Here is a 16435-nt window from a genome sequence, read left to right as displayed (position 1 = left end):
TGATTGGACTAGGGTGAGTGTGAGAGGTGGCTATTGAGATGGGGAAGTGATAATGTAGATCAAGAGGGATGTGTGGATGTGTAAGGTACATTGGTGTGAGAAAGGATGTGCAGGAGTAGGGTAGGGATGGGGATGTGATGAGTGGCACAGCATGATGAGGTTGAGTGTGGCTTTGTACTAATGTTCCGTGATCCACCGAGATCATTGCAAGGTTTGTGCCGCTGCGGCCTGGTCTGACAACATCCCTGCTTGTGTCCTCCTGGGGTGGTTTCTTCCATCCATGGAAAGGGAAGAGAAACCTCCCTGCTGTGACTCCCTCCATCAACATATGGGGGAAGTCATGGGAGAGCCTGGGTGCAGCCGTGCACCTCTGTGCAGTGCTCGTCAGTGTTTGTAGCACCTCAATGCTGTAGAACACTGACCGCACAAATGTCAAAATAAATTTGCGCATGGTCCTTTTTAAGGAAATCGGCTGATGATGTGTCATCAAATGACATCAGACCCACTTCCTTCAATTGGCCGGCAAACGTGCTGGTCGGGCCCAATCAGGGTAAAATCATTTTGGACAACGGGCTGGAGCAGGCAGCGAGGCTGGGACCTGTCGCCGAGACTGGTAAAATCCAGCCCGTTATGTCTAGATGGGACCAAATCATCCTTAAATTGTGAAAAGCGACAGTCTACAATTATCCTTAGTACTTGTTAACGCAGGTGCTCTCCCCCATCTGTTGCAACTCTTCATTGAAATCTTCCTGTGCACAAAACGACCAACTCACTTTGGCCTTCCTTTGATCTTTTTAATCAGTGTACCTGTCGTCGGTCTTCTCCCCATTTTGTGCTCTGCATACTGGCTAGTTGTTTTTCATTACTTTAGCATGGTCACTATATACTCCCAACATCTTCCTCTCAAAATCATCCACACTCACATGCTGAGCTGCCTTTGGGGTCCAGCTCTCAACATGTCTCAGAAGTGTCACTTGTGCACTAACTTTAAACACTCACTTTCCACACTCCAAGCCAACACATTTGTAATTTAATGAGATTTATCTTCTTGCAGTTTGTTCTGCAACAATAAGATTTGGCTGCTTGTTGTGTATTACTGTTTTGCTATTTTGGCAAAATTAAATCCTTTAAAAAATGTAGTTACAACAAGCAGTTCAGTGAGGACCCCAGCCAATATGGATCTTTTGAACTTCTCGAAATTCAGTTGTAGGAATAATAAAAATTTATTGAGTTTTTTTGTGAGGGGAACTTCTTTGTCTGAGGTGGTGTATGCCGAATAACACCGTCATAAGGCTATCAGCAACCCAGGGATATGTTAAATACTGTTCAGTTTAATGGATATTAAAACTAACATAGTCTTTGAGTCGTATGCTGAATGAGTTTTTTTTTAAATTTAGGCATGTAAACCATTTGAAGGATATTTTATATAAAAGAATATATAAGTAGCTCTATAATTACCAGAACAAAAGCATATATTTTTTTTTAATTGTTAACCTCCATGAAACCGTTAAAGATTGTGGAGAACTACAACCTAGCATTTGTCTATGTATAAGCCACATTTTGACTTCAGGTAACTTCTGTGCATCCACAATGCGCACACTTATCTCCAAAAATGTATTGTGTACAGTTTTGGTCTCCTAACTTGAGGAAGGACATTCTTGCTATTGAGGGAGTGCAGCGAAGGTTCACCAGATTGATTCCCGGGATGGCGGGACTGACCTATCAAGAAAGACTGGATCAACTGGGCTTGTATTCACTGGAGTTCAGAAGAATGAGAGGGGACCTCATAGAAACGTTTAAAATTCTGATCGGTTCAGACAGGTTAGATGCAGGAAGACTCTTCCCAATGTTGGGGAAGTCCAGAACCAGGGGTCACAGTCTAAGGATAAGGGGTAAGCCATTTAGGACCGAGATGAAGAAAAACTTCTTCACCCAGAGAGTGGTGAACCTGTGGAATTCTCTACCACAGAAAGTTGTTGAGGCCAATTCACTAAATATATTCAAGAAGGAGTTAGATGAAGTCCTTACGACTCGGGGGATCAAGGGGTATGGCGAGAAAGCAGGAATGGGATACTGAAGTTGAATGTTCAGCCATGAACTCATTGAATGGTGGTGCAGGCTAGAAGGGCCGAATGGCCTACTCCTGCACCTATTTTCTATGTTTCTATGTGCGCTGACTAAAGTGCCTTGAACCCCAGTAGTCAGAAAATTGGGAGTAGATTTTTAGCGAGCATAAAACTAACATTGTAGATTGATCGACCCACGACACCACTTTTACACTTGGGCTTGTAAGAAATCTTTAAACCTAAAGAAATTGCGAATTATAAAATAAATAATGATTATATAAAAGAAGTACTTGTACTAACTCAGCAGACACAGAGAGCTATGGTCAAGACAGAAAAACAGGCCTCCAAGGCCTAGCTACGGTACTAAAGGATTTCGCAAGGAGTCTTAAAGATAAACAAGCTGTCTCTTGAATGGACAACAAGACATTCAGACAGAGATAAGGAAAAAAATGACCTAAAAAGTACACTTTTCCCTGTGCTTGGACAATTGAATGGGTTTTTAAAAAAAAATGATTGATGCAAGGTATCCACCAGCCCACAAGAAATAAGGTATAAAAACAGGCAACTGAGAGAGAGAGAGAGAGAAACTGAGGAGTTTCCTTAAGGCGGATCTCATGCTAGCTTCAGCCTAACATCTCCACCAGCTCAGGATCTATTCAGAGACCATCGTTCTGCCTCAATGTCCGTCCATTCCGTTTCGAGGCTGTAGATCATTCTCATCTGTCACAGGTTGTATGTCTACTATGTCTATCCCGATTGTGTTTGACTATATGTGGACTACCGCTCCGTAATAAAATACCATACAACTCCGAAGACCCTTTAAGTATCTGTGTGTGACCTGTGATCCTAATCTTACAGGCTGCAAGTTGGAAATCTATCCCTTCATGTCAAGACCCTGCCTGAACAAACAGTTTTAAAGCATTTTGTTTAATTATATAGTAGCTTTCTGGATCAGGCCTTATCTTTCCTTAGTGTTGCTGTGACTGCTCTTTTGGAATTGGGACCAGGTACTCAGTAAGATAATGGGACTGAAGGCAGATAAATCCCCTCGATCTGATGGCTTGCATCCTAGAGTCTTAAGAGAAGTAGCAGCAGGGATTGTGGATGCATTGGTTGTAATTTACCAAAATTCCCTGGATTCTGGGGAGGTCCCAGCAGATTGGAAAACTGCAATTGTAACACCCCTATTTAAAAAAAGTAGGAAACTATAGGCCAGTTAGCCTAACATCTGTGGTTGGGAAAATGTTGGAGTCCATTATTAAAGAAGCAGTAGCAGGACATTTGGAAAAGTAAAATTCGGTCAGGTAGAATCCACATGGATTTATGAAGGGGAAGTCATGTTTGACAAATTATGTAATAAACAGGGTGGATAAAGGGGAACCCGTGGATGTGGAGTATTTGGACTTCCAGAAGGCATTTGACAAGGTGTCACATAAAAGGTTATTGCACAAGATAAAAGTTCACGGGGTTGAGGGTAATATATTAGCATGGATAGAGGATTGGCTGACTAACAGAAAACAGAGTCGGAGTAAATGGTTCATTCTCTGGTTGGCAATCAGTAACTAGTGGGGTGCCGCAGGGATCAGTGCTGGGACCCCAACTATTTACAATCTGTATTAATGACTTGGAAGAAGGGACTGAATGTAACATAGCCAAATTTGTTGACGATACAAAGATGGGAGGAAAAGCAATGTGTGAGGAGGACACAAAAAATCTGCAAAAGGACATAGACAGGCTAAGTGAGTGGGTAAAAATTTGGCAGATGGAGTACAATGTTGGAAAGCATGCACTTTGGCAGAAAAAAAATCAAAGAGCAAGTTATTATTTAAATGGAGAAAGATTGCCAAGTGCTGCAGTACAGCGGGACCTGGGGGTACTTGTGCATGAAACACAAAAGGATAGTATGCAGGTACAGCAAGTGATCAGGAAGACCAATGGAATATTGGCCTTTATTGCAAAGGAGATGGAGTATAAAAGCAAGGAAGTCTTGCTGCAGTTATACAGGGTATTGGTGAGACCACACCTGGAATACTGCATTCAGTTTTGGTTTCCATATTTACGAAAGGATATACTTGCTTTGGAGGCAGTTCAGAGAAGGTTCATTAGGTTGATTCCGGAGATGAGGGGGTTGACTTATGAGGAAAGGTTGAGTAGGTTGGGCCTCATTGGAATTCAGAAGAATATGAGGTGATCTTGAAATGTATAAGATTATGAGGGGGCTTAGCAAAGTGGATGCAGAGAGGATATTTCCACTGATGGGGGAAACTAAAACGAGAGGGCATGATCTTAGAATAAGGGGCCGCCCATTTAAAACAGAGATGAGGAGAAATTTCTTCTCGGGGTTGTAAATCTGTGGAATTTGCTGCCTCAGAGAGCTGTGGAAGCTGGGACATTGAATAAATTTAAGACAGAAATAGACAGTTTCTTAAGCGATAAGGGGATAAGGAGTTATGGGGAGCGGGCAGGGAAGTGGAGCTGAGTCCATGATCAGATCAGCCATGATCGTATTGAATGGCGGAGCAGGCTCAAGGGGCCGTATGGCCTACTCCTGCTCCTATTTCGCATGTTCTTATGTAATCCCATCATGGATTTAGTAAACATATATATATATTTTTTAAGTGATCAATGAGTTCTTCTGGAAATGATAAAGGCAAGTATCCCAATGAGCCCATCAATTAAAACCATGGGCCACATTTATGACACTTTTTTTTTTGTGGATGGGGGGAGAAATAAATTGTGATATTCTTAACCTGTGAACTGATGATGCTCACTCTTTCAGAAGTGTATCTTTGTAAAAAAAAATATATATAAATGGAACTTTGTGTGTTTGTGTGAGAAGGGGCATATTTGATGCCGTTTCCTACAGTGGGTGGGCGCCATATGTCTGGTGGCACTGAGCTAGTAGTTTACTAGCACCACCTGCTTTTAGCACCTGTGTAGATATTGGGTGACAATGGGATTGGGTTTAATTCTGATACCCCCATATTCAAATTATCTTCATACGTGAAGAATGGCCAATTGGGTAATGCTCCTCTAGAACTGTACTCCAGCTCGAATCTCAGCTGTCAGAAGAGATAGAAAAAATTGCAAGAAGAAAAACTGCCATTTGTGAAACACCAAATTATTACTACCAATAAAATGTGACAAAATCTAGTATGTGGGCTTCATTCGTAACTAAATTGCCTGTTTGACAGTTGCTGTTTGAATAATTAATTGTGCTTGTGTATAATTTTTACTTTTTGGATTAAAGCTTTTTAAATTATTAGTTTATTCTGAAATTTTTCTCACTGATCTTTAATTTTGTCCTTTTCTCCTTTTTGCAAGATTTTATACACTTAACATATTTACATTATTTCTCAAACTACACTCTGTTTACTCATTCTAATGTTGATAATTTTATCAACGTCTATACTTTTTAAAAGGGAGATCCACATTCACATTCTTTATCCCAGCCCCATCCATCTTCAAAATAACCAATTCACAAAATGCTGTGGCCTGAGTAAAATAACTCTGCCCTGTAAAGATAAAGTCTTGTATAGGGAATACACAAATTTTAATATTCTTCTGTGCTTAAAAGACACAGAAATGTGCATGGAGCATCAACGCACTGGATTTTTACAGTAATAGGCAATCATTTTGAGTCTGGAAGATCCATGTTTTGTCATAAATAACATCATAAAAGAGATGACAACAGAGCTTGGCAACTTGTTTTCTGATTCTAGCAATTTTATTTCCCCTCCAGTATATACCTGAAATTGTACAGCTGTATAGTAAAGATGGAGAAGATCTTTGGGATGCCTCACGCTTCAGGATAATAATAAGCACATGTAGTACGGCTGGATTATTCTATCAGATTGGATTGAGGTATATTCAAGCAAACAGTGTTAAATATTCTGTTGGATTTCTGTTGTAACATAATTATGTACAGTGATTCTGTGATGCATCTTGTTCTCTAGTATGACGATTACTACTTGTAAGAACAAATGTAATCTATTCCACTTAAGGTTTTGAATTTTTAGAAATATGTGGTATAAGTTTCTATCTTGTGGTTTTTCAACATTAAACAAGACTTATTTCCTTCTAAAATTCTAAATTTGCCACAGTACACCCATAGTAAAGCATTTGAAAACATTTGTTTATAAAAACAAGCGCTGCAATAATTTAATATTCGTTAGAGAATAAAGTGACTTTTAGACTGGTGCTTGGCGCTTGCTTTTTTGGTAAAAGCATATCCAAAAAAGATAAACAGAAAAGAGGAATTGATTGTTTGCACTTCAGAAACTTGGCTCCTTGTGAATAATCTTTTTATACAGAAAAGACTGAATTCTGCTTTTGAATGCTGGTAAAATAACATTTTCTGTCCCTTTTTTAAATTATACTTGGTCAATGCTCAGGTACTAGTTTATTTCAGCAACATCCTTTCTACTCCTCACCCAGTCAATCGTCAGTTTCTTTTTGACAGTCTGCATCTCTTGGTCTGCTTCTCAAGTGAGAAAGGAAATTGATAGATAATTACAATGGCCCATATTTTGTGGCCCCTCCGGCTGCGCACAAGGTACGTACGCGCCTGTAAGTGCCGTGCAAGTTCCGGGTTTTCACGTTCGAAGTGCATGCACAAAAATCCGGAACTTGCGATCTGTCAAGAATCATCTTGACAGATCGTAGCCATCCCTGGGAAAAGGGCCTTCGCGGGCGGAGAGTTGGGCAATTTGTCCAACTTCTGCCCGGCGAATGCCGGTGAACATAAGAACATTAGAAATAGGAGCAGGAGTCAGCCATTTGGCCCCACGAGCCTGCTCCGCCATTCAATAAGATCATGGCTGATCTGATCTTGGCCTTAACTCCACTTCTCTGCCCGCACCCCATAACCCCGGGACTCCCTTATCATTCAAAAATTCTTATGCTTGGCAAAAGCAGGTAAAATCTTATGCTGGTAAAAGCGTACGGCCTGCTTTTACCAGCATAAGAGTATAACACCTACAAAATAAGGTAAGGCTATTTTTAGCCCCTTTAAAACATTAAATTTATTTTCAAAAAGCTAAATTTTTGTTTTAAATATTTAATTAAATGGCGTTTTAATTAATTTTAAATATGTAATGTTTTTTGAATTTTTTTTTGATGTGTACATGTTTTTTTGGGGGAGTATTCCCATTCATGCTTATGGGGATTCCGTACATACGGAATCCCCATAAGCATGAATGGGGATCTCCTCCTTTCATTTGTTGGATCAGCCCACGTGATCCCAGGGGCATTTGCGAACCACATGCGCTCCTGGGATACGTGGGCCGTTACCCACGCGGACCAGGAAAGGCCCAGGAGTGCGAGTCTCTGTGGATCCCGAGGCCAATGGGCGCGGATCGTCTTTGCAGATCGAAGGCATTTCGTTGCGGGAAGCCTCCGATTACAAATTCGGGGCCATTGTTTAAACTTTGGTAATAGTTTGTCTTGGTTCAAAGTGCATTTGGTTGTTGGTCATATATAAAATGTCTGTCTCTGCAGCAAAACACCAAATAAATAATTGTCACTAGCTAACAGTTCATTTGTTCCCAATGAGCAATTGGTATAAGTTCTCTTGCAGGCAGTCGCTAAGATGTCCATCCTGGAATATATGCTCCCTTTTCCCTTATTGCTATCTTTTCTTAGACAAACCAGCTGCTTATGTGGCACATAGATTGAGGTCCAAATCCATTGTCCTATTGCATTAGTAAGCACTGTGGAAAATTAGTTTTGACTTTTGGTAGATCGAAGCAACTGCATTATAATCCTTTTAAGACAGCAAAAACATGGTAATTTTGAGTTTGGTTGTTGGTGTAAAATAGGCAATATGGATTCAGCCGCCCATTATACAGCTCTCCCGATTTTTCATTTGCAAATGAAAGTGGATCAATGGAAATGAAAATCATGAGGTGTATAACGGGCAGCTGAATCAATTATTGCCTGTTTTACACTTGACCAAAGTCAAAATTACCCCCAATGTTTCTGTACTTGGGAACCTTGTCACCTTTTTAGGCGGAATTAAGTCAACACCAGAAACTAGAGGAACATTGCCTACATCATGTTACTGAGAGGAACCAGTTGACACCACAAGGGTGGATTAGGTGGAATCATGTCAAGACAGAAGTTCTTTAAAAATGGGTGTCTGCACCAACAAGTAACGTAGATGCATTGCTGAATCGCACACTTGAGTTGGATGTACCTTTTGTGAAAATTCTTTCAATGAAAGTTGAAGCTGACTATCTCTGAAGAAGTCTGCTCCTGGAGGCTTATTAGAAACAAGTATGAAACAAAGAACCAGCAGAACTTTCCAAGGCTGCTAATGCCAGCATTTTAATATGCTGGATAGCTAAAACAATCTGGGTCAGCTAAGTTATGTTTACGATCTCACTTTTATTCTAAAAGACTGGTGAAAAGAAAGGGGACCTTTTCTTTCAAAACTAGATATTTGTAATTATCCACTTTTTGTTTTCTCTAATCATTTAAAGGACCGGACATTTTACTCATGTTTTTGTCGATGAAGCTGGTCAAGCTAGTGAACCTGAATGTCTCATTCCTATGCTGCTAGTATCTGAGGAAAATGGACAGGTATGACAGCAGATAAGCTAGATTTTGTTTTGTTTGGATTGAATGATTTTCATGTTCACCCTTGAACTAGTAACATGAGCATTTCCTTAACCTGGCTGTATCTCCAACATGCAAATTCCACTCTGGTCGCACTGAAAATCCTCTACTGAATTACTTTCAGATACACATTGCGGACAATGGGAAGTAAGCTCGAAAAATATCTGTGGAATGTGGATTATTTGCATGTAGCTCTGCCAGAAATCATGGTGCTTTGATGGATTGCTGTATTAAGATTGATAACAAAATCACTTTGCAATAACACTTTCCAGGTTATTCAGCATTGTGTTTTGGTCTCTTGCCAAGAATGAAAAAAATCTATTGATTGGACTGCTGTCAAAAGAATAGTTCATCAATCCACAAATAAACTTTTTTTTAATTTTCCTTTCTTCCTGTCCCTTCCTCTCCCATGCAGAGTCCAGCAACAGTTCACCTAGACTTGTAGCCAAAATCCTTAGAAAAAGTTGTGATGTAGTAAATAGAGTATGACTGAATACAATATTTTCCTGCTCATTTAATACTCATAATTGATTCGCTAAAGTATTTAAAATTATGTTTTTTTTTCTTTGACCAACACAGATGTTTTACTTTAGTTTTAGCACTTCTCACTTCATGTTCATGAAGTATTTTAGGACTAGAATAGTCCTTTTGTGAACTAGTGATAAAGGTGGCTATTGTGTATATAATCAGATTATGGATACCTTGCATTGAATCACATTTCTAACCTTTCTGGGGCTGGGGAAAGAATGTGAGGCATTGGTTGTAATCTTGCAAAATTCTCTAGATTCTGGAAAGGTCCCAGCAGATTGGAAAACTGCAAATGTAACTCCCCTATTCAAGAAAGGAGGGAGGGAGATAGAAAACAGGAAACTATAGACCAGTTAGCCTAACATCTGTAATTGGAGAAAATGCTGGAATCCATTATTAAGGAAGTAGTAGCAGGACACTTAGAAAATCATAATACTATCAAGCAGAGTCAACACGGTTTTATAAAAGGGAAATCATGTTTGACAGATTTGTTAGAGTTCTTTGATGATGTAAAGAAGGGTGGATCAAGGGTAACCAGTAGATGTAGAGGCTGAAATTTACCTCCGCCCGAAACTGGTCGCACCTTCCGCTCCTGAAGTGTTTTTTTCCGCCACATCGGATGAGGTCGCCTCTTTCGGTGGATTCAGCTCTTTGTCGTGTTTTTTTAACCGGACCGGAAGTCGGTCATAATGGAGGCGGAAGTGGGGTGGTAAGTACTCTAGATTGGTGGAAGTGAAGGCGGGACGGTGTCTCCGCCGCTGTCGGTCAGCAGCAGAGCGGAGATGATGTCATGACGCGTGTGTGTCATCACACTCTCCCCTTCACTTAAAGGGGAGATTTTGAAACTTCGGTTCACTGGGCTCCGTACACTGGGAGGGTTTTGGCCGGGCCAGTGGTGGGTGCCAGCTTACCTAATGGAGGCCCAACTGAACCCGGGGGCATAATTGTCGGCCCGAGCTGGCAGTTGGCCGACAAAAAAAAACATGCCGGCCACGGCAGTGCACGCTCCCCTTGAAGGATCGCCGCGCTGCCATGGCTCACAGACTGAAAGCAAGGTGGGAAAATGTGAGGTTATCCACTTTGGCAGAAAAAATTATTAAAGAAAATTATAATTTAAATGGAGAAAAATTGCAAAGTGCCTCAGTACAGAGGGACCTGGGGGTCCTTGTGCATGAAACACACAAAGTTAGTGTGCAGGTACAGCAAGTAATCAGGAAAGCAAATGGAATGTTGGCCTTCATTGCAAGGGGGATAGATATAAAAGCAGAGAAGTCCTGCTACAACTGTACAGGTATTGGTGAGGCCATACATAGAGTACTGTGTACAGTTTTGGTCTCCGTATTTAAGGAAGGATATACTTGCATTGGAGGCTGTTCAGAGAAGATTCACTAGGTTGATTTTGGAGATGAGGGGGTTGACTTATGAAGGTAGGTTGGGCCCATACTCATTGAAGTTCAGAAGAATGAGAGATGATCTTATCGAAACATATAAGATAATGAGGGGGCTCAACAAGGTGGATGCAGAGAGGATATTTCCACTCATAGGGGAAACTAAAACTAGGGGACATAGTCTCAGAATAAGGGGCCGCCCATTTAAAACTGAGATGAGAAGAAATTTCTTCCCTGAGGGTTGCAAATCTATGGAATGCTCTGCCTCAGAGAGCTGTGGAGGCTGGGTCATTGAATATATTTAAGGCAGAGATAGGCAGATTTTTGAGTGATGAGGGAATAAAGGGTTATAGGGAGCAGGCAGGGAAGTGGAACCGAGTCCATGATCAGATCAACCATGATCTTATTGAATGGCGGAGCAAGCTCAAGGGGCCAGGTGGCCTACTTCTGCTCCTATTCCTTATGTTCTTATTCAAAAGAAGGTAGCACTGAGATTCTGTGATAGTTTGAAATGTCTCCCAAGTGTACTGGAGTCAATCAATCATAGGTGGCCTCTCGAAACAAGGATGACTTGCTTCCATGCCAAAAAAGGATGAGCTTAAGTGTTTCAGTGAAGGACCCAAGCTACATCCTGAAGGGTGGAAGATTAATGTGCATGGATTTTTTTAACATGTGGTGGCCGTTGCACACCAGCCACCACATGGGCTTGATAGAGCTAGGTCTTGGTCCAGTAGCAAGGATAACCCAAGACGACTGGAGACCAGCTCTGCTGCACGGACCTAGTGCGCACACATCGCAGTGTGGGCTGGCCCGTGCTGCCCCAGGCCCTAAACTCACGCCTCTCCTGGGCACTGATTACATCCCTCCACAGTCTCTCGCCGCTCCTGCTGTATCTGCCCACACTCTAATCACCGACCTGGACCTTGATGACGTCCCTCTTCGCTGCCGTCGCCCTCCTGCACCAGCTCGTGCTGCTCCCTGGAGTACTATGCCTCCATGCTGCTCCCCGAAGCATGGAGGCCTCGACCGGAATGAGAACACCAGCGGCAGGTCAGGGCCATAAAAGAAGCAGCGTGGAGGCCCCGACCCCTCTCAGGTCGGCTCCATAAAAAGAGCAGGGGTGTGGTGGCCCAGGAGCAGCGTGTACTGGAGTAGTGTCTAAATGAAAGAAGGCTTCTGTAACTTGCAACATAACCCCTAGTACAATTGTTTGTTGTTAAACCTACAGATTGTGCTTGCTGGAGACCCAATGCAACTGGGGCCGATAATGAAGTCTAGAATTGCCACTGCTTATGGTCTGTCTGTTTCACTTTTGGAGAGACTAATGTCACGGCCTTTGTACTCTAGAGATGAAACTTTTGGTGCATTTGGATCCTACAATCCTCTTTTGGTGAGTTTAGTCCTTTCCTTATTTCAGTAGCCAAATGCTGTGATCATGTAGTTCCCCCTCCCACGTGTACACACATTTCTGCCATTTGGTACAGAAGTTTCATGTTCATATCCTTGTAAATTATAATTATTACGAGTTGTTAAAATAAGCCTTTGGGGAGTTTTCTTGATATTAGCTCAGCATAGACAGGCAACAATGCATACAAGGTGATGGGTATTCCTGTGAGGGGAAGGCTGTTTCTAGTGGGGTTCTGCAGGGCTCAGTACTAGGTCCCTTGCATTATTGTGGTATACATCAATGATCTCGACTTGAATATAGGGGGTATGATTAAGAAGTTTGCAGTTGATACTAAAGTCGACTGATTTGATAATGAAGAAGAAAGCTATAGACTGCAGGAAGATATCAATCAACTGATCAGGTGCGCAGAAAGTGGCAAATGGAATTTAATCCAGAGAAGTGTGAATTAATGCATTTGGGGAGGGCTAACAAGGAAAGGAAATACGCATTAATGGTAGGACAGAGTGTAGAGGAACAAAAAGAGTAAGAATAAAATGGGGAAGGTGGCTCAACTGTGGCTAACGAGAAATTAGGGATAGTGTTAAATCCAAGGAAGAAGCACATAAATTGGCCAGAAAAAGCAGCAAATCTGAGGACTGGGAGAAATTTAGAATTCAGCAGAAGAGGACAAAGGGTTTAATTTAGAAGGGGAAAAATAGAGTATGAGAGGAAGCTTGCTGGGAACATAAAAACTGGCTGCAAAAGCTTCTATAGATATGTGAAGAGAAAAAGATTAGTGAAGACAAACATGGGTCCCTTGCAGTCAGAATCAGGTGAATTTATAATGGGGAACAAAGAAATGGCAGACCAATTGAACAAATACTTTGGTTCTGTCTTCACGAAGGAAGACACAAATAACCTTCCGGAAATACTAGGAGACCGAGGGTTTAGCGAGAAGGAGGAGCTGAAGGAAATCCTTATTAGTCAGGAAATTGTGTTAGGGAAATTGATGGGATTGAAGGCCAATAAATCTCCCCAGGGCCTGATGGTCTGCATCCCAGAGTACTTAAGGAAGTGGCCCTAGAAATAGTAGATGCATTGGTGATCATTTTCCAATAGTCTATCGACTCGGGATCAGTTCCTATGGACTGGAAGGTAGCTAATATAACACCACTTTTTTTAAAAAAAAGGAGGGAGAGAGAAAACAGGTAATTATAGACCGGTTAGCCTGACATCAGTAGTGGGGAAAATGTTGGAATCAATTATTAAAGATGAAATAGCAGCGCATTTGGAAAGTAGTGACAGGATCAGTCCAAGTCAGCATGGATTTATGAAAGGGAAATTATGCTTGACAAATCTTCTAGAATTTTTTGAGGATGCAACTAGTAGAGTAGACAAGGTAGAACCAGTGGATGTGGTGTATTTAGACTGTCAAAAGGCTTTTGACAAGGTCCCACACGAGATTGATGTGCAAAATTAAAGCACATGGTATTGGGGGTAATGTATTGACATGGATAGAGAACTGGTTAGCAGACAGGAAGCAGAGAGTTGGGATAAACTGATCCTTTTCAGAATGGCAGGCAGTGACTAGTGGGGTGCCGCAGGGCTTAGTGCTGGGACCCCAGCGATTTACTATACATCAATGATTTAGATGAAGGAATTGAGAGTAATATCTCCAAGTTTTCAGATGACACTAAGCTGGGTGGCGGTGTGAGCTGTGAGGAGGATGCTAAGAGGCTGCAGGGTGACTTGGACAGGTTAGGTGAGTGGGCAAATGCATGGCAGATGCAGTATAATGTGGATAAATGTGAGGTTATCCACTTTGGGGGCAAAAACACGAAGGCAGAATATTATCTGAATGGCGGCAGATTGGGAAAAGGGGAGGTGCAACGAGCCCTGGCTGTCACGGTACATCAGTCATTGAAGGTTGGCATGCAGGTGCAGCAGGTGGTGAAGAAGGCAAATAGCATGTTGGCCTTCATAGCTAGAGGATTTGAGTATAGGAGCTGAGAGGTCTTGCTGCAGCTGTACCAGTGCCTTGGTGAGGCCTCACCTGGAATATTGTGTTCAGTTTTGGTCGTCTAATCTGAGGAAGGACATTCTTGCTATTGAGGAAGGGCAGTGAAGGTTCACCAGACTGATTCCCGGGATGGCAGGACTGACCTATGAGGAGAGACTGGATCAACTAGGCTTATATGGCTTAGATGCAGGAAGAATGTTCCCGATGTTGGGGGAGTCCAGAACAGGGATCACAATCTGAGGATAAGGGGTAAGCCATTTAGGACCGAGATGAGAAGAAACTTCTTCACTGAGTTGTTAACCTGTGGAATTCTCTTCCGCAGAGAGTTGTTGATGCCAGTTCGTTAGATATATTCAAGAGGGAGTTGGATATGGCTCTTACGGCTAAAGGGATCAAGGGGTATAGAGAGAAAGCAGGAAAGGGGTACTGAGGTGAATGATTAATCATGATCTTATTGAATGGTGTGCAGGCTTGACGGGCCGAATGGCCTACTCCACCTATTTTTCTATTTTTTTTCTATGACCTTGGCGTGCATGTTTTCTATGACCTTGGCATGCATGTCCACAGATCCCTGAAGGTAGCAGGCCAGAGTGATAAGGTGGTTAAGAAGGCATATGGAATGCTTGCCTTTATTAGTCAAGGCATAGAATACAAGAGCAGGGGGGTTATACTTGAACTGTATAACACACTAGTTAGGCCACAGCTAGAGTACTGCGTCCAGTTCTGATCACCGCATTACAGGAAGGATGTGATTGCACTAGAAAGGATACAGAGGAGATTTACGAGGATGTTGCTGGGAGTGGAGAATTTTAGCCAAGAGGACAGATTGGATAGGCTGGTTTGTTTTCCTTGGAACAGAGGAGGCTGAGGGAAGACCTCATTGAGATGTATAAAACTATGAGGGGCCTAGATATAGGGGATAGAAAGGGCCTATTTCACTTAGCAGAGGGGTCCACAACCAGGGGGCATAAATTTAAAGTAATTGGTAGAATGCTTAGAGGGGAAATTTCTTCACCCAGAGGGTTGTGGGGCCTGGAACTCATTGCCTGAAAGGGTGGTAGAGGCAGAAACCCTCACCACATTTAAAAAGTACCTGGATGTGCACTTGAAGTGCTGTAACCTTCAGGGCTACGGACCTAGAGCTGGAAAGTGGGATTTGGCTGGATAGCCTCTTGTTGGCTGGCACGGACTCGATGGGCCGAAATGGCTTCCTTCCGTGCTGTAAATTTCTGATTCTTAGGGGACCAGGAGCTGCGTGTTGGAAAAATGCGGCTTGGGAGGGCAGATTACAAGGAGTTCTCTATCACAGAATATCTAACAACACAAGCCAGATAATGTTAATGGGGCCGTGCTTATTTTCATCTTAATCCTGTTTATTCACTTCTGATAGAGGAAATATAAATTAAGTTTTTAATTAGTGTACAGAACTAATTATTTGAAGTATTAAAAATGCATTCATAGTTCAACTTTAGTGACTCATCAAATCAGAATCTGCTTCACTGCAACGCTAAAATGGCAGTGTGAACAATGGAATCAGTTCATCGATCTGTACTGCACTTCAGACCGCAAAGCAAAATCCTCATCAGTTGGGGTCTCTCACCAAGAGTGTAAATCAGTGCAATGCCGTTTTCCTGATGGCCAGCAGGACATTGCTGTGTTCTTTGTCTTAACATAATTACAGCACTGTAGACTCTGACCTTCTGAGAGCCACTTAAATAATGTTGTTCCTGGTATAAAAGGGGATGAGGCAGCTTGCTCGGGTAAATGCAGGAGACTGTATTTTGAGGCTTTAGGCAGAATTTCAAGTTTATTTGAGTCTGTGTTTGCACAAAAGTAAATTACAAATGTACCCAGAGGAACAAAAAGAAGGATACAAGAAACAACGGTGGGGCTTCACAATATAATTTACATGTTATAAAACAATATAGAATTGCAGTGTGGTATTTTAGTGTAATTGGAAGATACGTCCATGTGCAAAATTTGACTTAACAAATAGAGAGCATCTTTTGTATTGATCAGTAACTGGGGAAACAAAACTTCATTCTGAAGTCTGTGTAGGTGGGGTTGCAGTAAGCCGGCCTCTTCAGAATATATAGTACACAGGTAGATCTCCCATGGCATTGCTCGTTGCGAGGCAGATCATATCATTTATTAGGACAGCATCTTGTATCATGAAATGCACAATATAAGATGTAGTATAGCTAATTTCCAGTGGTGTTATAGATAAATTGTATTTTCTTTTTCTTCCCGTAACTGTCCTGTTGTCCCGCACTTTGATACGTTATGTCTCTCATCCTGTATCTTTCAGGAGGATAGAGCCTAGCACTATACCAAGAGATAGGCAAAAGTCAAGAGTTAATATAAAAATTGACCAATGAAGAAATTTGCAGATCTTATTTCTTTTCTTTTATTTGCACAGAAATCTGAC

At 41.8% G+C, this 16435-nt stretch overlaps 1 protein-coding gene across 6 annotated transcripts in view; it reads left to right on the top strand.

Moving 5' to 3' along the window:
- Positions 1-16435, top strand: part of mov10l1 (Mov10 like RNA helicase 1) — a 92029-nt gene that overhangs the window by 61800 nt on the left and 13794 nt on the right. For all 6 annotated transcript variants that reach the window (XM_070897393.1, XM_070897391.1, XM_070897392.1 and 3 more), the window contains exons 19-21: positions 5809-5930; positions 8549-8648; positions 11829-11990. In XM_070897393.1, coding sequence (XP_070753494.1) covers positions 5809-5930; positions 8549-8648; positions 11829-11990 — 384 coding nt within the window. The remainder of the gene's footprint in view (positions 1-5808; positions 5931-8548; positions 8649-11828; positions 11991-16435) is intronic.

The sequence above is a fragment of the Pristiophorus japonicus genome, chromosome 13 (genome assembly GCF_044704955.1).
Source record: "Pristiophorus japonicus isolate sPriJap1 chromosome 13, sPriJap1.hap1, whole genome shotgun sequence".
Lineage (NCBI taxonomy): Eukaryota > Metazoa > Chordata > Chondrichthyes > Pristiophoridae > Pristiophorus > Pristiophorus japonicus.
The sequence above is the reverse complement of the archived record's forward strand: the minus strand, read 5'-3'. Positions and strand labels throughout refer to the sequence as shown.